Source organism: Ips typographus, linkage group LG5 (genome assembly GCF_016097725.1).
Source record: "Ips typographus isolate SLU linkage group LG5, UJ_Ityp_2.0, whole genome shotgun sequence".
NCBI classification, from domain to species: domain Eukaryota; kingdom Metazoa; phylum Arthropoda; class Insecta; order Coleoptera; family Curculionidae; genus Ips; species Ips typographus.
The window spans coordinates 7,014,202-7,038,209 of record NC_138426.1 but is presented as its reverse complement, the minus strand read 5'-3'; the positions used below and the strand labels follow the sequence as shown (position 1 = coordinate 7,038,209).

The window sequence follows — 24,008 nt, the reverse complement described above, 5'->3', positions numbered from 1 at the left end:
AGTCTGACGAGAAACTGTTTTTTGTAATGTTGAAATTTCAAAGCTGGCGCGCTCGTGGATGCGCAGTTGCCACGCGTTCGCCCTTGTTGTGATCCCCGAACTCCATCTGCGAGCGTTGTTGTGAATTCAATATGGCGATAACAGTTTTATGTTGTGCCTGTTGAAAGTTCAGAAAAAAATCCAATTAACCGAAAAAAATCACTAATTAGCGCGCGACTAGTACGATTTTTACCTATTTTTGACATGGTTTACGTTCTGCGACTAGGCCCTTTTCCTTAAACGGATTAGTTTGGTTGGAGGACCGCGCCGTCAAAAGTTTATACACAAAGATTGTGATTTTAACCCAGTAACAAGTTCAGTACGGTTGTTCTTGTTTGTGAACGAGTTTTCGTCGTATTCTTTTTAGTGTTGTGACAGTATAAGGAAGCCGGTATTACTGTTGTTACCCGTCGTGTGGAGTAAGTTGCCCCCTTGACGCTTTCACAACTTACCTTGTTGCTTACACTCATTTACTGCACTCCTGTATAGTCAATATCACCTTGATGAAGGTGTAACTTTACTTACATCGTTATCCAACTGTTTGCCATAGATCAGTGTACAGTTATTTCATCTATTTCAGTTTTCAACCCTAATTTATTCTATAGAAGTAATTTGGCTTATAAGGTGTAGTGATGGGTACTATTCAGGGTACAGTGTTTTGCTCACTGATTTTAAAGTGTAGTGAACTGATGTTTTTTTATTATAACCTACTTTATTAGCCTAAATAGGGTCTAAAAATGCACTAACTATTAATTTATGCAGTTGGATCTAATGGCACTTTTGATGGACAAGTTTGGTGAAAAACTAGTGAGTTCTGCTCTATAAAAATCATGGAAAAAGTCACTACTTTGATTAGTTGCTTAAAATGAGTTGTTTTAAGCAACTAATTTAGTAAATTCCTGTCATATTCTAAACTCAATCTACCTTAAACTAGTATAGATAAGTTGTTTAGGTTAGGTGAGTCAGTTATCTGTAGGTCATTTGACCAGTTAGTTTGATTAATTTCAAGTTCTTATGTGACCTATTGTCAAATGATCAGTCATTACCCTCCATTTGCACCTCATTGTAAGCAAACTTAGTTGTGGGTCAGACTGTGACAGTACAGGTGTAAAAAGTCACACTCGCACACTCTAAACCACACTTAACCAAAGCTTTGCTTAAAGTAGGATGGTGGGAACAGCCATATGTTCTAACAGTAATTTTGAATGATTTTGGATTATGTTCAGAATGTGATTTTATTTGTAGTGCATCTTACTGCACAGTGTCATTACAATCATTCATGAATTTGTGTGTTTCCCCACACTTTAACTTAAGCTAAGTTGAGGTCTGAATGTGGCAAATGTGGTGCAAAACAACACAGTCTAAACTAAAGTTATCTAAGCTGTCATTAAACTCAAATTAGCCAATGTTGGTCAACCTCAATGATATAGAAATTTCAAAATTGTACATAGAACAAAAATAGAGATAAACTTGGTAAGTGACATGTGTCGAAGAACCAACAGGTCCAGATTCCTATTGAAGTAGTCACCTGGCCAAATGAGGTCACTGAATAAGTTGCATCTTTGTCTAAAGCATTTATTTGTAATAGTTCTCTCTTCTTGTCATGGGATTCCTATGTCTAATTTTGAAATTTCCATATCTGTGTTCACCTTGATTGTAATTGACTTTTAGTCTAAGTTCTAAGTGGTTTAGGATGTGATTTATAGCCTAATTGGTCTTGAAGCACAGAACTACTGAAAGTAAGGTTGACTTGTCTTTTGAACTAGAAACCATAGTTTTAAGTACTTTAGAATGTAACTTGTTGACCACAGAGTAAGCATAACACATTTTTGATAATAGAATTTGACACCTTGTTTGACAACTGTCAAATCAAAAAGACAGCAATGCACAAACAACAAGAATTATTTTTTTTACAGCCGGAATGTGGGAAAATTCTGAGTACAACGAAAACGACTAGTAAAATTCGCAGTTATGACAGACACGAGACGTCGAGTAAAATTGTACGCATTGAACGCCGACCGCCAATGGGACGACAGGGGCACCGGTCACGTGTCCTCCTCCTACGTGGATCGTCTCAAAGGTATATCGTTGTTGGTGCGCGCCGAGAGCGACGGATCATTGTTGCTGGAGTCGAAAATCCAACCGGACACCGCCTACCAGAAACAGCAGGACACTTTGATCGTTTGGTCCGAGGGCGACAATTTCGATTTGGCCCTCAGTTTCCAGGAGAAACTCGGTTGCGACGAGATCTGGGAAAAGATCTGTCAAGTGCAGGGAAAAGATCCTTCAGTCGAGATTACACAGGTAAGATGTTAATTAGTTGCTAGTGCTCTGGTTTTTCATTTTCTTTCTCTGACAGGATATAGTGGAGGAATCAGAAGATGAACGTTTTGACGATATGTCAGATTCCGCCCCACCAATCGAACTACCTCCGTGCGAATTTAATCGGCTGGAACAAATCAGCGATCTGATTAGCAACTCGCTGACAACGCCGATGCGCAAAGAGAAATTGGCCGCGGCGATCGAGAGCGAGGGCTACATCCGTAAACTGATCAACGTGTTCCACATGTGCGAGGATCTGGAAAGCACGGAACGTCTCTATCACCTCTACGACATCTTCAAGAATATTTTCTTGTTGAACAAGAACGTGCTGTTTGAGACAATGTTCAGTGACGATCTGATTTTCGATGTGGTGGGGTGTTTGGAGTACGATCCGTCATCGCCGACGCCGAAACGGCACCGCGAGTACCTGAAGAAGCACGCGACGTTTCGCGAAGCGATCCCCATTAAAAACGCGGAACTGTTGGCGAAAATCCATCAGACGTTTCGCGTTCAGTATATACAGGACGTGGTGCTACCCACGCCCTCCGTGTTCGAGGAAAACTTACTGTCCACACTGAGCAGTTTTATATTTTTTAATAAAGTGGAAATAGTGTCGTTGGTGCAGGAGGACGAGAAGTTTCTCACCGAACTGTTTACGATGCTCACGGATCCGGCCACGGCCAACACGAAACGGCGCGATTTGGTGTTGTTCCTCAAGGAATTTTGCAACTATTCACAAAACCTGCAGCCCCAAGGTAAGGAATCGTTTTATAAGACGTTGACGTCGTTGGGGATCTTGCCCGCGTTGGAAATCACTCTGGCCATGGATGATCAAAAAACCAAGACTGCCTCCATTGACATTCTCACGTATATCGTTGAGTATTCACCTTCGGTTGTTCGAGAGTATACCCTGCAGCAGGCCAGTAATACAGATGAGGTAAGTTGTTGGTTTGTTGTCCTTAAACCAGTTCTAACCTAACCAGAAATTAATATAACAAGTACCTTAATACATTTTTATAGAGGTTGGAATTACCTACAACTTTTCTTCTTTGCAATTTTTTGATATCTCTCAAAATAAGGGAGTTATGGGCGGTTGAGTTTGATATTAGTTAGTAGATATCTCAAAGCACTGTTGCACCTTAGAGCAATTTTTTGCAAGCATTTCTCTTTCAGCAACCTTTTAGGGCAGGCTTGTAGAGTATAAAATTCTTAACAATAGAAATTTCACCTGTGATAAGAAGAGAGAAATCAATCAGTTACCGCCATTTGCACCGTCGAACTTCAAGCTCAGCTTAAGTTAAGCGTGGTTCAGACAGTCTGATCCACACCGACTTACGACGGTGTGGACATGTGGACATGTGTCAGACTGCCGCAGCGGATATGACGTAATTGGACAGTTAGTCACAAGATAAGATACTATTCAGTCTTTCTGATGATGTGGTCAAGTAAACAACTACCAAATGACGTCACAGTGTTTCTCTCTTCTTACTGCTGGTTTCCTATGTTGGAATTTCCATATTTGTATATCCGGTTTATGAGTGAAAACGCTATTCTTTTCAAGGGTCTGTCAGCTGCAATTGTGCCCTTAACTTAATAACGTCAATGTGACCAACATACAGGGTGGTCCAGTTTTAAATGTCAATAAATCCATAGCCAATTAAAAAATAAGTTGACATTCATTATGTCATTTTCCTGAAAAGTGCTTCCTAAGGAAAATACAGTCCTTCAAATTTCTGTTTAAAAAAACGGTTTTTTGTCATAACTGTCAGACCGTTGGAGCAATATTGATCAAATTTGGAACAAGCACTTTATTACACGATATTACGGTCAAAGACCCCAAACTAACCCAACTTAAAAATTGTCTTGGAAACGGAAAATTCACTTAAGAAGTTTAAAAAATATTATTGTAGCGAGTTTTCATAGTTTCCAGACAAACTAAAAGACTTTAGTTTTGAAAATTGAATTAGAAAAGATAAAAATTTCAGAAGCTTAAAAATTGTGTTTGTAACCAGTTTTCATGCAAATCGAGAGACTTTAATACTAAAAATTGACTTGTAGACATAAAAACTACTTTTTCAAGAATTTGTTACAACAAATTCATACATTTAAACCTTAAAAATTGACTTGAACCCCAAAATGTGACTGAATTAATGAAAAGTGACATCAGAAGCTTAAAATTTGCATTTGAAGTAAGTTTTCATAATTTGAAAACAAATTTCAATATTTTAGTCTTGAAAATAGTCTTAGATGCAGGACATTGACATTAGATTCATGAAAATTGTCTTGAAAACTAACTTTTCGTGCTTTTTACTTTGCTTTTCATTTTCTTCGAATTCTGGACTAATTTTAGTGCTTTAAAACTGCTTTCAGCTTGGAAAATCGAGTTTCAAGACTATCTTCACCAAGTTATTGACATAGCAAACTTAAAAAACAATTTTTACATTCAAAGTACACAATAGACTTAAAATGGCATTCCAAGCTTTGTCACTATTAAATCGACTTCTAGACACCACAGTGCTAAAAATTCGGGTATTTCTTAATAAACTAGACTGTTTTTAGTGTTTTAAGGCTGTTTTCAGTGCAAGATTTTGACTTATCAGGCCTAAAAACCAGTTTGTCCACTGACCATAGTCTTGAAAATGTTATTGCAAGCTTCTTCACTATTAAATTGACTTCTACACTCATAGGTGCAATAAATTGTAGCATCTCTAAGAAATTCAGACTGTTTTTAGTGCTTTTTAAGACTGAAAAATCGAGTTTAAGACTATTTCCAAAAGTCAAGTTTCTTCAGTAATAAAAGTAAAAAATTTTGGTACCAAATGCTACAATAATAGTCTTGAGAACTAATTTTTAGAAATAAAATAGTCCGAAAATTTAATTTACTTCTAGACTTGTTGTCCAGTCCAGAAAATTCAGTTGTACACCAATTAAGTGTTAAGTCTTGAAAATATACTTTTGGACTCTCTTTAGTCCCACTAAAGTCAGTTATAACTTTTTAAAGTCAACTTTTAGATTATCTTTAGAAGTAAAAAATGAGTTTCATGCACAGTACAATCTTTGTCTTGATTTCTGGACTGTTTTTAGTTCTTGAAATCCAGTTTCAGACACTCGACCAGGATGGCAGTTTGAGAAAACAAATTATAAGACTATTCTTAGTAGTAAATAGCAAGTTTTTAGACTATTCGGTACAAATTTGGACTCTCACAAGTCTTGAATGTTCAGTTTTACACTATAAAACGATTTTTTAAATTGAAATTTGTAGGACTGTAAGTTCCTTAGGAAACGTTTTTCAGAAAAATGACATAATGCAATTCAACTTATTTTTCGATTGGCTATCGAACGGTGAATTATTGACACTTAAAACTGGACCACCCTGTATAAAACTTAAAAATTGAGTTACTGCAAGTTTATGCTTTTTATGTTGTCGAAGACACTTCAGACTTTAGTACCTTAATATCAAGCAATCTTTTTTATATCCATTCACATTGTAGCAACGTTGCAGCGGATATCTTCAGCAACTGTCATAATTTTATACGTAAATGAGTATACAGTCAGGACATAAAGTTGGAAAAGCTGGTACAGCAGGTAGAAAAGCGGTGTCAAAGTTTTCAACTGCCAGAAACACAGTTTGAAAGGACAGTCAGGGACAAAATCGTCTGTAAAACCCACTTGGAGTAAGAAAATGACTGTTTTAAGCACATTTTTGGAATCCTAATTAAATTTCGCATTCAATAACTTGAAAAACACCAAAAAATGTGATACAGTCAGGTAGAAAAACGGTGTCAGTTTTCAACTGTCAGAAACACAGTTTGAAAGGACAGTCAGGGGCAAAATCATCTGTAAAACCCACTTTGAGTAAGAAAATGACCGTTTTAAGCACATTTTTGGAATCCTAATTAAATTTCGCATTCAATAACTTGAAAAACACCAAAAAATTTGATACAGTCTGGTAGAAAAACGGTGTCAAAGTTTTCAACTGTCAGAAACACAGTTTGAAAGGACAGTCAGGGGCAAAATCATCTGTAAAACCCACTTTGAGTAAGAAAATGACCGTTTTAAGCACATTTTTGGAATCCTAATTAAATTTCTCATTCAATAACTTGAAAAACACCAAAAAATTTGATAGTCAGGTAGAAAAACGGTGTCAAAGTTTTCAACTGTCAGAAAGACAGTTTGAAAGGACAGTCAGGGACAAAATCGTCTGTAAAACCCACTTAGAGTAAGAAAATGATGGTTTTAAGCACATTTTGGACAGGGTTAAGTTGTATCGTTTGGTCGCTAGAGGTCGTCAAAGTTGACTTTAATTTTGCGTTGTTTTCTGTGAATATCTCAGAAACGCCCCCAGTTAGAGTAGCTCTTCCAAGTAAATGATGTACTTGATTAAAAAAAAAAATAATTGGAATAGTATATTATTAGCATTTTTAGAGGCTACAGAGTTAGGTTAGGTTACTAATAGGCAGCTGTAAATTCACTTTATGCAATTTTTAATTACTTACCTCCCTGAAACTGAAATTTTTTTCTATTTTAAACCTATTTTTTTGTCATAGTATTCCCAAGTGTAGGATTCCCCAGTTTAAGAGGATCACTCATTACTACTAATCTAGTAAATTTATAGATGAAACAAAAATAGACATTTTTACTGTTCTAGGACCAAATCCTTCTAAATATCATAATTGAGCAAATGATCTGTGATTCCGACCCCGAATTGGGCGGGGCAGTGCAACTGATGGGCGTGCTCCGGATCCTACTCGATCCCGAGAACATGTTGGCGTCGGCGAACAAGTCTGAGAAAGCAGACTTTCTCAATTTCTTCTATAAGCATAGTGTACAGATCTTAATAAGTATGGTCACCGGGTTTTTTGTTTGTTTATTGGATTGTGCTTACGCCGATCGGTTTTTTTTTTGCAGCTCCCTTGTTAGAAAACACGGTAAACGACACGCCCCAAAAAGAAGATTATCGGCACGTGCAGCTCCTGGGACTGATCCTCGAATTGTTGTCGTTTTGCGTCGAACACCACACTTACCACATCAAAAACTGTATATTAAATAAGGATCTGCTGCGCAGAATTTTGGTTTTGATGAAGTCCTCCCATAAGTTTCTAGTTTTGTGCGCTTTAAGGTATTTAACTCTCTAAAAGTTTTTTCAGTGTTACAAATTGTTGATTTAAAGGTTTATGAGGAAACTGATAGCGTTGAAGGACGAATTCTACAACCGGTACATAATCAAAGGTAACCTATTTGCGCCGGTGATCGACGCCTTTATTCGAAATAAGGGCCGATACAACCTGCTCGATTCAGCCATTATCGAAATGTTTGAGTTTATCAAGTCGGAAGACATCAAAACATTATGCTCTCACGTAGTGGAGAATTACGGTAAACGTTTGGACAGTATCTGCTACGTGCAGACGTTCAAAGCACTTAAACACCGCTACGACCAGCAACAAGATAAACTAAAGGAACGCAACAGTTTAGATAGGTTAGATTGTGGTGTTTTATTGATTGGTTTTTGTTATAAAAGATTCTTGTAGCGTGCCGTCCATTTTGCGAAACAGCAGATATAGACGGGATCAACGTCAGTTGGAGGAAGAGGAAGAGATGTGGTTCAACGAAGACGACGATTACGACGACGGACCTTCGGTGCACAAATCTCCGACTACGCCTCCACCTTTTGCCGACGAAATTTTCTCCAAAAAAATTGATAGTAATCTGGAGAGTATAGGGGGTAAAACACTGCTTGCTTTTAAGCTGGGTTTATACAGCGCACAATGCATAACTTAATGCATAACATTGCACAAAAAATCACAAGGGTTTCGTTTTGGTGTTTATACAGTCCCACAACATATAATTTTTAACCAATGAAAAGAGTTTATGACAACACGTGATAAATGTCATTGCAATGTGAAATGTTATTTTTCTGTCACTTGCCATTTGTCAATCATGTCAAGCACAGATAAGGACGATAAGGCAAAAAGGTGTGCTTGCTGTTGTAAAGTTGGATAAGGGGAAAAAAAACATTTTTAATAACAACAATATATTAGAATTCTCCATATTTAGAAAGCCAACACAAACCGACCAGGCCATCCCTGTTGATTCCAACCACCACTCACAACACAAGATGGCAGCGTTCAGCTGTTATTATTCCATGCTATTTTCTGCATAGAATAACCTTCTGATAAATATCTGAAAAACAGAACTAGCAATACTACACATTTTTATTTGGAATTGAGAATATACTTACTGCAGAGTGAGGGCAAGACGTTGTTTTGGGCTAATTGGAATTTTTGTCTTGTCTTTCTGCAGGTATGGCCCCACAAGAGCTAATAACTTATGGAACAGTTCTAGAGTCATACGAGTATATTTGAAAAACTGCTCTGTATCATGTTTTTCTGCAAACTGAACTATTTTTTCAAAAACACTATGTTCATTGCGTTTTCTATTCATAGGTCGCGTTTTAAACCTCCGTATTCTCCTTTTCTTGACATCTAAGCTTAATGTTGTAGCTGCAGTACCCATCAAGAGTAGAAGCCCCAATTGTTGCCAAGGTTCCATCTGCAATTGTTTAATAAATTCTTGATGTAAAGAGAAACTAATTAGCTCTAGATAATTTTTACCACTAAACTCTGTTTTTTCCGGAGACACTTCAACTGTTTTTATTGCACTAAATGACCAAAAAATCACAAATACAAAATCAACAACAAACATACATACACAAAAATATGACATTACAAAATTTTGCGCATGTGTACAGTTGTTTTCGCATAAGAATTGCATAGAAAGTTAAAAATTATGAACTTTCTATGCGGTATTGTGCAAGTGTTGTGCGCTGTATAAACGACAGTAGGCATTACTGTAAAGCCAACTTTCTATGTTATGCATTAAGTTATGCATTGTGCGCTGTATAAACCCAGCTTTAGTTTTGTAGGCAATTTTAACCTTTCAGTTGCAGGAAAAGTATTAGAAAAAAAGTCCTCATTGATGGACGTGACCGGACTGGGCAACATGGATTGTATAGCGGGGAAACTGGGGGAGAAAAAGTCGACGGCACAACAATCGAACCCAATCGAAGTGAACGGTCCTTCTTGTAAACAAGTGAGTGGGGAAAAATTTTAGTTACGAGTTTTTTACGTGCACTTTTACAGGTACAGGCTAACAACAATTCAACGTCACCGAAATTGTTACAAACCCAACCAGGTGCGTTGAATAACAACGCCACAACGTCGGCGGCCACCACGACGACGACAACGGCACCTACGGTAACGACGACGCCCCAGGAAACGCCGCCTGTTACCGTACAACAAGCCGGTGATGGAAAAGTGTCAGTTTTCAAACGGGTATGGGTAAGAAATATTATTGATTCTCTAGTTAGTTAGTTAGTTAGTCTTCTTTATTTCTAATTATGGTCACAATACATTTCCTGTAACTACAAAAAACATACATGAAAACACAAAAAAAAACAGCGTCATTTTAAGATGAGCGTACACCTAATAGTCTCTTACATAATCCCTGATACAATATGGCTCTAAATTAATTAACATCTGTTTTACCTTTCTTTTAAAAAGTTTCTCATTTCTTTCTAATTTTAAATCATTTTGTAATGTATTAAAAAGCTTCAAACAGGCACAATATGGATTTTTTTCGGTTATAGTTAATCTGTGTATCGGATAATTTACATTTACGCTTCGAGTGTTATAACTATGATGTACCTCCAGATCAAACATACTTTTGTTTTTGAAAAAGAAAACTATACATTCATAAATATATAGTCCCCACACAGTCGTCAGAATGCCATTAGCTTTGAAAACCCCCCTGCAGCTCTCCCTGTATCCCATTTTCTTGACTATTCTAAGTGCTCGTTTTTGTAAAACAAAATTTTTTTCCATTAAGCTATTAGAACCCCAAAACATTATCCCATACTTGAGCACAGATTCAAAGTTTGCGTAATATAGGATTTTTAATGTTCTTTCATTCATGAATTTCGCAGTGACTCGTATGCCATAGCAAACTGAACTAAGCTTTTTGTTTAACTCTAAAATATGATTTGACCAGTTTAGGAATTCATCCAAGTGAATTCCAAGAAATTTGGTATGTTCTACGAGCTCTGTATTTGATTGTCCAAAAGTTGGTGTTCCAGGTTTTTCAATTTTGAATTGTTTTGTTCTAAAGAGTAGAACCTTTGTTTTATTATTATTAAGTAATAATCTGTTACTTTTAAACAAATCTTGTGCTCTGCAAAATAAGTTTTCTCCCGATAGTGCTAGGCTTTCTACATTTATTCCCCCTGTCAATAAATTCGTATCATCGGCATAACTCGTCACATGCTCATTTTCTGAAAGCAGAATGTTGCTCAGGTCATTAAGAAATACAATGAATAAAATAGGTCCCAGTATGCTTCCCTGTGCAATTCCAATTTTATTTTCCTTCAGACGTGAGAAATAATTCTGTCCATTTTTTAATATTTTAACTTTTTGTTGCCTATTAGTTAAATATGATGAAAACAAATGTAATGTTTGACCTCGTACACCGTAAGCCTTAAGTTTTCTAAGCAACATATCTGGGTCAACACAGTCGTTCGCCCTTGACAGGTCCAAGAAGATGCCAATCGCCAGGTTACCTTTTTCTATACTTTCTAATATCCGTTTTGTAAAGTTAAATATTGCAGTCTGCGTGGACCTTCCAGGCACATAACCATGCTGATTTAAGCTCAATAAATTACAATGCTTGAAAAAATCTATCAACCGTTTACACATACATAATTCAAAAATTTTTGAAAAAGCCGGTAACAGACCAATAGGCCTGTAGTTTTCCATCAAATCCGCATTTTCTTTTTTAAATAAAGGCTTAATCAACGCTATCTTTAATTGCTCTGGAAATATACCATGTTTGAAAGAATTATTAATTATATGGCAAAGCACATCTTTAACAACCGGAATAGCTGGTTTGATGATGCTAGTAGGTAGGTCGTCAATCCCACTACTATGCTTATTTTTTATTTTTGCTGACAATTCACATAACTCCTGAGTGGACATCTTTCTAAGAAACATAGACTGGTCATTCTCCCTAATGCTGCAGTTAAAGGGGATGGTGTTTAATTGTTTTAAAATATCTGGAACAATTGAAAGCAAGTAGTTATTATATTCGTTGGGAATATCTTCCGGATCGCCCTTAATTGCAGTTTCAGGAAAATTATTATTCTGTCCAGTTATCTCTCTGCAAATCCTCCACATACATTTATTCTTAATTTTCTCTTTCTCTAACTGTAACCGTGCAAGTAAGGTCAGGATTAATCAAGTCAAGTTCTGGTTTTAGGGTTTAGTGGATTACGAAGGTGGTGATTCGGATGAGGAAGAAGAGACGACGGACGCGGGCGGGGGAGGCGAAAACTCTAGCAAACGACCGCGACTTTCGTAGTGCTCCTTTTATGTTCCTTACGGAACCCTACTTATTACAGCCACGAAGGTAAGTCACTCAATTGTTTAGTAATTTGTATAGAAAGTGTGGTTAATGCAGGGAAAAATCTTTCTGTTGGCAACATTGGATCTATTTATGTTCAATTTGCTGTGTTGTGACTCTTATTCAAGTATTTTGCTTTAGTTTAATGGTGGTCCATTGTAAAGGGACTAAGGATGTTTTTAGGAACATTGTCACTTTAAAAAAAGCCTCAAAAGTGTCTTTTTTTAGGGTTGTTCTTAAAATTTGTGTGTAACATATTGTATACAGATCTTTTAACTGTTTTACTTATTAAAATAGAGTACGATATTCACGAATCTGCACTTACTGACTACACCATTTACACATGTAGTTTAGAAAATATCACTTGGATTTTAAAAATATAAGTTGGATTTCATAATCTATAACTTGTATTTCATTATTGTAAATTTGGTTTTAGAAAACGTAATTTGTCTTTCAGATTCGTCACTTGTATTTTAGAACACGTTATTTCAATTTTTGATTTTTTTGTGGTTCTATGTGGTTATTAGTTCATTGTTTTTTTTTTAATATCACTTTAAGCAAAAAAACCCGCCCATCGGGAGTATTAATTTATATGAAATATACAGGGTGTCCCATAACTATATCACAATCCCTCGGGGGCATGCAGAGGAGGTCAAAATAATACGATTTGTTCATATAATTTTTTTTTAAAGTCACTCTTAAGGGAAATATCGAGCGCCAAAGAACTGCCTTCCAATTAACGTTTTTGGCCGTAACTTTTGAAACACTGTATATTGTAATGATTATTGGGTTTAATGTTTTATCGAAAGAGACCTTCTATTTGACATGAAAACCAGGTGTCTCGTCTTTGAAAGGCAGGAACTAACTGGACCTAAGACACAATTTGCTTAAACTTTGACAGCTGTCATTATTTTCAGCTGCAAACGCCATTAATGGATACTCTTGACATTTTTATCGAAAAATTGTACTCTTCCTTTATTTCGATAAAATAAACGAGATACGGTTTTCGAGATAAATCGATTTTTTATTGAACTGCTTAAACGACAATGTTATTAAAAATATTCGTTAAACTATTTACTTTTTTTACTTATTTACTTTTTTTGCTCAACTTTAATTTTCCAAATTACAAATGACCATGTCTGAAATCCAACTGCTCTTTTCTATAATACAAGTGACTAATCTGAAATGCAAATTGCAATTTCAAAAATCAAAGTTATTATTCTAAAATTGAAAGTACCTTTTCTGAAATACAAGTGATATATTTTAAATCCATCTTATGGTTTCTAAAATTCAACTGACGCTTTCTAAACTACATGTGTAAATGGTGTAGTAATTTTGACCATTTTGGTTTGATTGAACTACTTGAACGTCTTTAAAACGTCATAAATAGGAAATTATTCGATTTTTGAAGTTCATTTTTTGAATAGTGTTAAGTAACCATCCTTTGTTAACCATCCCGTGCCAGAGCCTCTATAAGTGTCTTAAACCTTTCCAAATTTGTTTTAAATTGTCAGAGGCCTCTAGGACTACATTAAAAGTTGCGTAGACCTCTAAATGCTACTAAGAACGTTCTAAAAAGTGGCAGAGCCCTCTACAAATGTCTTAAACCTTCCCATAACTGTTTTAATTTGCCAGAGGCCTCTAGGACCATTTTTAAAGTTCTATAGACTTCTAAATGCTACTGACAACCTTCTAAAAAGTGGCAGAGCCCTCTACAAATGGCTTAAACCTTCCCATAACCCCACTGAACAGACTATATCAACAATGTGTCTACTTTTGTCTTCCGAAAAAAAATACGCACATACCAGAACTAAATTTGTAGCTTTAACACTCACTTTAGAACTGTATTAACGTTGTATTTTCACTTCAATTAATATATTCCAGGTAAGGCGAAAAAAAAACTGGAGCAATAGCAAACAAAAGAAAGGAACAGTGACAAAACAAGTTAACTAAACAAAACAAATTACTCGGTGTTTATAGTTACGAATCAAATGGACAAAAAACGCAACGCGGAACGCGCGCAACTGTGAATTTTATCTAGGCTAAGTCGTAATATCTAGTGGTAGATGAGTAGCGTTTACTACTTTAAAAAAAAATAAATAAAAACAGAAAACTGTAATAGTGGCATCGGAAATCGTATAAAGTAGAATCAGCGTCAATGGAACTAAAGTTGTGTGTGTATAAACCGCCTTGCTTCGTCCCCTAAAAAAAAAAACCAGGTTAGAATCGATTTTTATTTTCATTTTTGTTCTTCTGAATTGTTGTAAAATATGTTTAGTAATTCTATCAGGTTGAAAACGGGAGAAACAGGTCGACGGTAATAGTCTATTGTGTATATAAAATAAAATGTCAATTGCCCGGATCCAGAATGCGTTGCGCAAGATTGTCACAGAAAACTCTCGAACACCTCCCACTCTCCAATCTAAATTTCTCGAAATTTTTTTTTTGGAAAATTTTGAGTAATTTACTACAAAAGTACAGTGGGTGGCGCTCGAGTAAACCTCAATTGTGACGTCATGTGATGAAAATATATTGGTCTCATGTGTATTTTTTTATTTAATTTATTTGTCGTACCAATTTTGTGACCGGTCACGCGGTACCTCACATCCCCCTGTGAGGGGTGGGTTTTCTGATTCTACCTCAAGTTTTGATAAAATCCAACATTTTTCAAAAAATTTATCTTGTTTTGGAAAGTGCTGTGTTTACTCCGGAGATTTTTATTCTTTTGACAAGTTTGATTTTTAGTATAGAATTTTAATTTACAGGAAAATCCACCTTGTTAAAAAATTTGCATTACATTTTTCGCGTATAGTTTCATCCCGATCAAGAAAAACCGTGATTATAGATACGTTCCTCTTAAAAAAAAAAAACAACCAGAAAACTGTGATGCACACTAACTTAGGACTACTGAGTGTACATAGAGGATGTGTCCACTAATTCTTCCCAAAATCCTGTTCGTCGAAAGTATGTTACAAGAACTAGCCGCTTCCAAGTCGTTTCTTGTGGTAGATTTTTGCAAGTGTGATTCGATCCAGACGGATTTGTACGAGTATGTATTTATTTTGAGTTTTTATAGTTTGTTGTTGTTGTACTTTAAGTTGTACGAATATACACACATACAAACCACATAAGGCAGCCCGAACATATTTTTTATACGGAGACACGTCACCAATCGTTGCTTAGAGAAAAGTCAACCGTTACTTTGTAAGCATTTTTCTAATCTTCCTTCTATTGTAATAAATTAATGTTTTTAAAAGATTGTAATATAAAATATGTACTCGTTATATTTAGGTAAATAAATATATAATACGAATACGGTTTTAGTTTTTCTTGTCCACCACTTCAGCTTTCAGACGTTCCACCAGCGATTTTCTGATCTGCATTTGACCGGGTGGAAAGTGTCCTTTATCGCCTGATAAAACGGCTTCGGCCGCTTTTGCCGATTTGGGACGGTTCTTAGTAGTTGAAGCACCTGTTTCGTTGGTTAAATGTTTTTGTCGCGCCTCTTTTTTTAGAGCCACCAGTTTGTCTCTTTGAGCCCGTAGGTAGTCCTGACGTTTCTTCAGTTCTAAAGTGTCAACCTAAAACGTTAAGTTAGTACTGTACAGCTTAGTCAGCCATTTATACGCACCTCTTTAGCTTTTCTAGGTGGTACTGGAGGCTTCTCTTCATTTTCCGTCAGCTTAACATCGGATGTAGCATTCTCTGAACTTTGTTCTGTGATGTTTAGAGTAGTGACTAGAGTGTCTTTAAGTTGCTGCTCTAAAATTGGTTTTTCCTCTATTAAATGTTCAATTTCAGCCTCAGTGGTAACGGTTTCTTCTTCAACGAACCTCCTGAAACCCACCAACACACACATACTGATCACTGACATATTAATTAAGTTTTACTTGGCGACTTCCTCCAGAATTTCTTTCTCCAACTTTGACTCTCTCTCCACCGTAACTGGGATGGTTCTAACGTTGGAGACGCCTTCTTCTCCTTGGCATTTCGGCACAAATGACTGCGGAGTAATTCCGTACTTTTTCTCGATGAGTTCCAGGGCTTGGAGCTGGAGCTCCACGTTGCGTTGCGTCATCATTCTTGCGAACATTTGAAAGTCGTTTGCCGCCCAAATTTGTTCGAACAAATTCTAGAATTTATTTCTTGAATATTTTTCCTGAAAACTTGATGGTTCGTTTACATTATCGAAGGAAACATAGCGTTTGCCTTCGGCGCAGGCTTTTTCAAACTGTTCAGAAGTGATTCCGATGTCCTCCATGAAGTTTGCCAGCATAAAGTCCACCTGTTTTTCAAAAAGTTAGTTTACACCAGCTAAACTGGGGTTTTAGTTACCAGATTCTTAAACTCTTCGAATATTTTGCGGTAGTCGTCGTTTTCGGTCACGTTAGGTTCAAAGACTGCAATGAACGCATTAAAACACCTAAGTTACGGTTTTCAGTGGTCTTACTGAGGGATTTTTCTTCGACAAAGCTCTGTAGAGGTGCATTCCAAATGGGACCGTTTAAAAAGGCCACCAACGAGTCAAACACCCACGAATCGTCTTCACCCGACATTTTGGTGTGCAATTATCATTAAAGAAAAATCATTAACCAGGCTCTGTGTGTTTGTATTTACCGCCCATATGAGGTTGTCATGAGCAACAATTTGTTCATAAATCAAAAGGCGTTTATTCTATCATAAAATCACTGTTATAAATTTGAACTTCAGTAGTATTATAATTATTTTATTAGCAAAAAAAATAAATTTAAATTATTAGCCCTGATGGCATCATTTTGTATGCGTACACTTGGCAACACTGCTTCCATATCACTGTCAGTTTCGTAAATGTCACTGCTTTATTTTGACATTTGTCAGCCTTGTTTGTAAACAATAGTGTTTTTTTTTAAATAAAACCAATTCGTTTTTAAGTGCTTTTTTACAGTTTATTTTAAACTTTCAGCAATTATAAGCATTTTATTAAAAGGGTAATTAAAAAAGCTTGAAAACTATTCGTTTCTAACCTTTCAATCAGTTGATCAGTCAAATTTTGACGCACTGTCAAAAAAAAAACCACAATGTTTTTATAGGATTTTCGGGTGAGTGTTGGTCATTTTCCTGCGTGTTTTTGTACGTGAAAGCGGTACCGAAAGTCCACGAACCGGACGGTACCACGTTCTTTGATCTCCAACTCATCAACGACCCGTTTTTTTTTTGCCGTGCGTAAAACTGCTGAACTCACCCTACCGTAATGGGTTTGGGTGGTATTGTTAAGTGGATCCTGCGAAGGGCATTCCAATTGACCATTTTCTTAGCTCTGTTAGTGTTAATACCTTATTTACCTCCTAAAGTTAAGATTGAACAATCCATCAGGTAAGTGAAAAATGTTTTTATTGCTTGCCTTGGTTAAGGAGTGTTTTTTTTGTAGAATAACACCCTCAAAACCTTTAACTGGAAAATTGTCATTAAATAATCGTTTGGATGAGGTTGAAGTGTGGCACCGAGGTGATTTTGTAGGTCCTGAAGGTTTTGCAGACCTAAATGGAGAGTTATACACCTCACTTTATACTGGGGATGTTGTCAAACTTACAGGTATTTTTGTGACCACTCTGTATAATACTTATGGGTTTTACATGAAGTATTTTACAGGAAACCACATAACTCCAGTGGTTAAGTTTGGTAAACCTTGTAAGAATGCTTATGAGGAAAAGATTTGCGGGAGACCACTCGGATTAACTTTTGACAAGTCTGGTACTTTATATGCGGTGGATTCTTATTATGGTATTTTCCAGGTGGATGTAGCCACAGGTTTGATATTGTAATGCATGCTCGACAAGTTTGGTGAGTGTGTTTAGTGTTTCAGGTAAGAAAAAACAGCTGGTCAGTCCTAAAACTGACATAAATGGAGCATCAGCCAAGATTTTTAATTCCATTGCCCTGGCCAGTAATGGAGATTTTTACTGGACAGATTCAAGCACTAATTTTACTCTGGAAGATGGAATTTTTGTAATGCTGGCTGATCCTACAGGAAGGTGAGTTTTATTGCATATCACTTGGATCCAATAATTCCATTTTACAGCTTGTTTAATCTGGTTTTATGTTATTTAGAACTTATCAATTGAAGTAAATATTATTACCAAAGTGATAAGGGAGGAATAGTTTTTATTGGGTCTAAAAGTAATTCTTTAATCTCTTAAAAATATTTATTTATGGCAATCATGTATGCAGAAGCTTTAAAACTGTTGCTATGGTTGATAAAAGAGTTGATCACATATTTTTTGGTACAAATCTTGTATTTGTTTAAAAAATTAAACTAGTGTATAACTCGGTTATTTGAAAAACTATCTAAAAAGTGTAATAAGAAGAGTTGAAGCGAATTAAATTCTCTACAAGACTGCATCAGGGCATTTTTGCCCTAAAAGGTCATTTGAGGAAGAAATTTCTCCAAAACTGTTTTAAAAAATGAAATGAGTGCATAACTTGGTTATTTGAAAAAATATCAAAAAAGAGTAAAAATACAGTAAATTTGAACAGGATATGTTACAATACTTTACATAAAATTTGTATAATAATTAAATAATTAATCTAGATTGATCCATTACAATGCCAAAACAAAAGAAAACAGGGTCTTAATTGAGGGAATTCATTTTGCTAATGGCGTCGCCCTTTCTGAGGATGAAGAGTTTGTTATTGTGGCTGAAACAGCTGGCAGTCGCATATTAAGATATTACTTGAAAGGCCCTAAGAAAGGTTAGCTGCATACATTTATCAAAATTTGGGCTAAAAAATTATTTTTGTAAAGGCACTCATGATGTCTTTATTGACGGTCTTCCTGGTTTGCCTGATAATTTGAAAGCGGACGGAAAGGGCGGTTTTCTGGTGCCTTTACCGCTAGCACGTGACGAGGAACACCCCTTCCTTTCTCAATCAATTGCCCCTTTTCCTTTGATCAGGAAAGCCATAGCTCGTTTAATGGGTACTGTAAAACTTTTGTTCCAAACGATTGATAAGTACTATCCAAACGAAGTGTCCCTTAAGGTCATTCATTATGTAAGTTTTATCACTTAATTGGTGTTTGACTGGACACGTGTTAGGGTGTGTTTAGGTCGGACATTTTACGTCCTTGCCCAAGAAGCTAATCCCGCGCAGAGTTACTGTGTTAAGGATTAATAGAAAAGGTGAAATCACTGATAGCGTACACACCACTACCGGAAAAATTGAATCAATTTCCGAAGCTCACGTACTGAAGGACATTCTATATTTGGGTTCCCCCTTTAATGATTACATTGCGAAAATCCCGTTGGCTAAGTTGGGTTGGGATGACTTACGTCAGGTGAGTTTTGTGGTTTAGTTGTTGGGACTTTTGGTTTGAGTTAATATATCTAGGAGGAACGGGTAAAGCGAGCTGTTCCCGTTGACACTCCCAAACCCATAACTACCCCAAAACCCTCAACTACAACAACCCCAAAACCTACAACGACTACTCCAAAACCTACAACGACTACTCCAAAACCCTCTACAACAACCTCAAAACCCGCAACGACTACCACAACTACCCCAAAACCTACTACAACAACTCCAAAACCTACAACAACTACTCAGAAACCCACTACTGCCAAGCCTCAAACCACACCCCCACCCAAACAAACTCCTCCCCCAGCTAAACCGACCAATCCTCCATCACAACCAGCAGGTAAACAAACCACGCCTCCAGTGAAACAGGCGCCGCCTGCGGCTCAAGAACGCAAACAGGTAACATAAATGTCATTTATGCCCGTATTCATAGTCGCACCTCGAAGGAACCCTTAAGCCTTCCTTTCCTCCTCAAGTAGCCCTTGAGTAAGGCGCCCTTGCAAATGATAGAAAACTGTCAACACCGTAAATAAATAAAATATCTTAACCTATAACTGGGGTGTCAAAAAAGCTGAAGTATATTGCTTGCTCTTTCTGTACCACAGATTTAGGTAAAGTTATGGTGGGTTTATATTCATTTAAGATGTATCATTTATGATTTTTAAGTGCGTTTATACTCATTTAAGAAGTAAAGAAACACATGTAAGATGTAACCAATTAGAGAACGTTTCAAACACAGGTGATTACCATAGTTGACATTTGACAGCTTTGAACACATGCGCAATACGATTTTCACGTAAGAATCCTTACTTTTTAAATCATAATTAAAATATAACCAATTTTCAAGGCCACTTCTTACATGATACATGTTAAATGATAAATGATACGTGAGTATAAACGGGAGCCCCATATCTTATGGGTTAACCTCACTTTTAATTTCTTACTTCTTAGATGATACGTCTTAAATGTTAAATCTTAAATTAATATAAACCCACCATTGGACAAGAAAAGATATTTTATGAATAACGGTTATGTAATAAAATCTAAATGGGGACAACTCAAAAAAATGGAATTCCCAGTGTTCTGCCGCTTTTTACAGTTTTTACAGATGTGGTCAGTCTTTCCTGTTTTTTTAAACTTTGTACAATTTTTTGAGTGTGAAAAACACATTTTATTTAAGCAAATATTGGTTTGATGCAACAAATTCTCAAATCAGTTGAAATTGTAGTTAGAAATTTGAGCACCCTGTAAATCGGTTATTTTCGGTAGGTCAGGGAGGTTAAACCACTCAAATTAACCGTCTTGAGTTCCTTTTTCCAGTGGTGTTGAGCAACTAATTCTATCTGAAATATTGCGTACAGGGTGACCGAAAACAGGCAATCACCATAATTTTCATGCATACTGGAAGCAAAAACGGTACTGCAAATTTGGGGTGCTCTGAGTTAAGGAGTCAATTAAGAACATTTTTGATCCCCGTTTTCGAGTTATTTAGCAAAAACTGGTTAGATGAAACAAATATTTAAATCAGTTGAAATTTGATCACGCTGTAACTCAGTTATTTTTGGGAGTTCGGGGTGGTTCAACCACTTAAAAAACCAGTTTTGAGCTCCTCTTTCCAGTGGTTTAAAATCTTAAGGCTGTTAATAACTGTATAATTCCAGGAATCGGTAATCCACGATCTACATTTTTTTCCAGTGAATTTCTCACAAGAGAAAAAACCTCCTCTGTAATGGAAAATTTTGAAAATCTGTATCTTATCTTAAATTCAGCTGTATCATACAATTCCAAGGGATTTTCTGCATCACGTATATACCTTTTCAGTAAGCGTTAATAAAAATTCGGTTGTGCTACTACACGGTCCACAAAATTAAGAAACCCATCTAAATCCATACTTTTCTTTTATCCAAACAATTTAAAAATATACAAGCAATAGATCATTTTGAGTCACCTGGTTTTGACACTGGCTTTCGACGGCAGCCATATTGCCGGGGGGGCAGACAACTGAATTTAGCTGTATGGATTTTCATTGTTATTTGTGATCTCCTGGTGTTTAATAAACTGTTTAAAAGGAAGCAGAGTACATTTAGTTGATATGTAGGGAGAGACACTGTTAAAAACTAAAAAAATCATCTGTGCTTTTGGAAAGCCTGTAAAATATAATGTTTTTGAATCATTATCTTCTGACAAGCCAGGCGATTTTAGTTTTTCTTGCAATGTATAATTTTTTGATTTGCAAAATTGAGATCTTCTGATAGACAATTTATACACAGCATTTTGTTCACTTTTCAGTTGGCTATTGTCATGAATTTGTTGAAGTTGTTCCAAGTAAGATACAGATACTTCTGTAGTTCCCTGTTCATGTTCATAGCTAACGTGCTTTCTCACCTTCATGTTCATCTTCGTATATAAAGGTCTTATTACAGATAAATTATAACTTTTGTACAAAAACTTACTATTGTGAGACGTTTTGTTTAACGCTTATCTGCTTGAACATGCTGCTATACACTTTGTACATTTTGGGTTTTGGTAATAATATATATCCCATATTTACAGAAGAAACTCAGTCAGGATTGTCCTTATCCTCCAATTTAGCTGGTTTGCCTAAAAAAACCAAACAAAACTGACAAAATACACAAAAATTAAAACAATATTTTATTTAACCATACTTTGTTAGATGCTGCACTACTGACAAATAATAATAATAGATACCTGGGACAGTGATTTGCACAAATTCGTGCATTATTAAGGAAGTTTACTTAAATCCCCACGTTTTAAAGCGGCAACCCATTTAAGTCGACGTTCTTTTGACAAGGCGTTTAGTTGTTCTCCCCGGTTCTTCAACGCTTTGGGACTCTTGAAAAATCGAACTTTATCCCTTTCTGCTCTATTTCCACAACGCACGACTGAACAAAACGACGGCATTTTTGTACAATCTTCTGAACTCAATCGAAAATTTCTCTGGTTTACATTCAACTAGTGGGTCTGTATGCCCCCCGGCAATATGGCTGACTTACGTTTGACGTTTGTGACGTCACCTCGAAATGGTCTTATTATAATTTAATGTCGAGGTCGCCTCAAGGTACCTTCTACCGTCCCTCGAAAATTCTTCTAGGTCAAGGAACCCTTAAGAGCGTCTATGAAACAAATTCGGTGCATTAAGGGTGCTTTGAGGATCGAGGGAGCCTCAGGGAAGAACTATGAATACGGGCATTAGACTGGGTGGGGGTTAAAGTGGATTGGTTTCAGGCGAAGCCACAAGAGGGTGCTCAACGTAAACCAAACTAAAATATGAATCTTCCCGACGAACGTGTTATGGCGTTTTCCATTGGCATGTTTACTGCAAAACCACTGCATTGCCATACTGTTTCAATGGCATTTAATAGAACAGGGAGTCCGATATATTAGTTTTGCACTAAACTTGCCAATCGAAAACACCATTAGTGAATCTAGTTTGAGGTGGTTAGCGTCCAGCAGCCATCACCATAAAAAATATCATTCCGGCGTTGCATTTTTTGTCATAAGTTAACAGTGTGTTCTGTGATACAGATCAAGAAGTGTGACAGACTGTTTATGTAACTACAGTACACTTACGTAGGGCTAATTTGTCGAAAGCACATTTTTTTATTTTTAGTTACCTTTTAGGTGGTAATAAAAGTTTCTCATCGTGGTAATAATGAATCAGTAATAATATATTTAAGAAATTTAAGGTGTTCAGTAAAGTGAAACTGTTTTTTGCGGTTGTTTTGGTAAAGTCTAGTAATATTGTACTAGATGTTAATATAGTCTGTTTGTGTGGTTGTGAGTTTTGAAACAAGTTTTTTTAGTGGTTATCTGTCCTCAGGGTAGTGTGTATTTCATGTTGTTGATTTTTTTTTAAATATATTTTACTCCTGAAGTTTTACTGTATTTTTTTGGTCTATACCTGTATAGAACTGTCAGTTCGGAACGCGTTCCTACCTACTATTTGTATTCAGCTGTCATCTGTCAAAAGAATTCAGTTTGAATTTGAAATACAGGTTCCAGTTTAAAAAATGTGTTCTTCAATAATTTTTCAGTTTTTAAGTTATTTTGTAATCAAGTGGTCAAAGTGCTTGTTTTAGTGCGGTAATAACGTTGTTTGCCTGGATAAAATCACTTTTACGTCGTCAGAGTGTGGGTTTTTCTACAAGACTTCACGTCCAAAATAAGTGCTGACTGCTTGCTTTACTAAACTGGTAAGTTCAGGCAATGAACAATTAACGTTTTCTTGTTTACTGGCTTCAGTAGTAGAATTGTATAAAAGTTTTATTGCAATATAGGTTATGATTAGAAAAAATAAAAAATATGCAGCCAACTGTGATTGAAACTGGTATAGGTTTCACAGCCCTCTTTACCATTATTTAGTTTCAGTTTTTGCACCGGCTACTATACTAGAAAGCCTAGAAGGTGCTTGTCAAACATTCCAATATGGCGGGAATAGAGATGACAGTTTGTATTGTGGAAATTGAGTTTTTTAAGGAGTAGATTAATTTTTACGGTTTAAAATCAAGACTTGAGGTTAATTGCGTAAGTTATTTTTGATTGCTGCCGTTCATAACTTTTTCAAGCCACATTGTAACAGCAATTCAGGAAAAAGCCCAACAGTGTCAGTTTTTTACTTTACAAAAAACCGGATCTAACTCAACAGTGGTTGAACACTTTGAAGTGGAATGATTTTACTCCAACACTGTACTCAATGGTAAGTACAAGTGCTTTCTAATACAGTAAACTTATTAGGAGTTTGTTACATGTGAGTTACATTTTAAAGCATCCTTCATTGTGAGAGCAACAAAAATAATTTTGAATGAATGTTCTTGGTAATAACATCAGGACCATTTACCAATTTT

General features: G+C 36.2%; 3 protein-coding genes across 7 annotated transcripts; 2 read left to right on the top strand and 1 right to left on the bottom strand.

Annotated features, from left to right (window-relative positions):
* The first annotated feature begins 1 nt into the window (after position 1).
* flfl (serine/threonine-protein phosphatase 4 regulatory subunit 3 flfl) lies at positions 2 to 14,358 on the top strand. Of its 4 annotated transcripts, none has more exons than XM_081980248.1 (11): positions 2 to 458; positions 1,956 to 2,343; positions 2,399 to 3,298; positions 7,010 to 7,202; positions 7,270 to 7,480; positions 7,532 to 7,837; positions 7,890 to 8,083; positions 9,308 to 9,450; positions 9,501 to 9,698; positions 11,668 to 11,817; positions 13,696 to 14,358. In XM_081980248.1, exons 2-10 carry the CDS (start codon positions 2,011 to 2,013, stop codon positions 11,767 to 11,769), a joined length of 2,580 nt encoding a protein of 859 aa, XP_081836374.1. In that variant the 5' UTR covers positions 2 to 458; positions 1,956 to 2,010; the 3' UTR covers positions 11,770 to 11,817; positions 13,696 to 14,358. The 4 variants fall into 4 exon arrangements, with proteins under 4 accessions (XP_081836374.1, XP_081836376.1, XP_081836375.1 ...); XM_081980250.1 differs by having other exon boundaries at positions 9,302 to 9,450; positions 9,507 to 9,698; XM_081980249.1 differs by having other exon boundaries at positions 9,302 to 9,450; positions 9,501 to 9,692.
* A 719-nt stretch (positions 14,359 to 15,077) lies between these two features.
* On the bottom strand, positions 15,078 to 16,609 carry LOC145729473 (cilia- and flagella-associated protein 36). The gene is made up of 6 exons (XM_081980268.1): positions 16,262 to 16,609; positions 16,147 to 16,211; positions 15,995 to 16,096; positions 15,702 to 15,943; positions 15,443 to 15,647; positions 15,078 to 15,392 (listed from the first exon to the last, which is right to left on the bottom strand). Exons 1-6 carry the CDS (start codon positions 16,365 to 16,367, stop codon positions 15,132 to 15,134), a joined length of 981 nt encoding a protein of 326 aa, XP_081836394.1. The 5' UTR covers positions 16,368 to 16,609; the 3' UTR covers positions 15,078 to 15,131.
* A 243-nt stretch (positions 16,610 to 16,852) lies between these two features.
* On the top strand, positions 16,853 to 23,038 carry Hmu (adipocyte plasma membrane-associated protein hemomucin). 2 transcript variants are annotated; one of them, XM_081980258.1, is made up of 10 exons: positions 16,853 to 17,163; positions 17,219 to 17,382; positions 17,440 to 17,598; positions 17,654 to 17,822; positions 18,380 to 18,540; positions 18,593 to 18,840; positions 18,896 to 19,123; positions 19,177 to 19,254; positions 19,342 to 19,542; positions 22,390 to 23,038. In XM_081980258.1, the coding sequence occupies exons 1-10, from the start codon at positions 17,042 to 17,044 to the stop codon at positions 22,426 to 22,428; spliced, it is 1,569 nt and encodes a 522-aa protein (XP_081836384.1). In that variant the 5' UTR covers positions 16,853 to 17,041; the 3' UTR covers positions 22,429 to 23,038. The 2 variants fall into 2 exon arrangements, with proteins under 2 accessions (XP_081836384.1, XP_081836383.1); XM_081980257.1 differs by having other exon boundaries at positions 19,177 to 19,542.
* Positions 23,039 to 24,008: the final 970 nt, after the last annotated feature.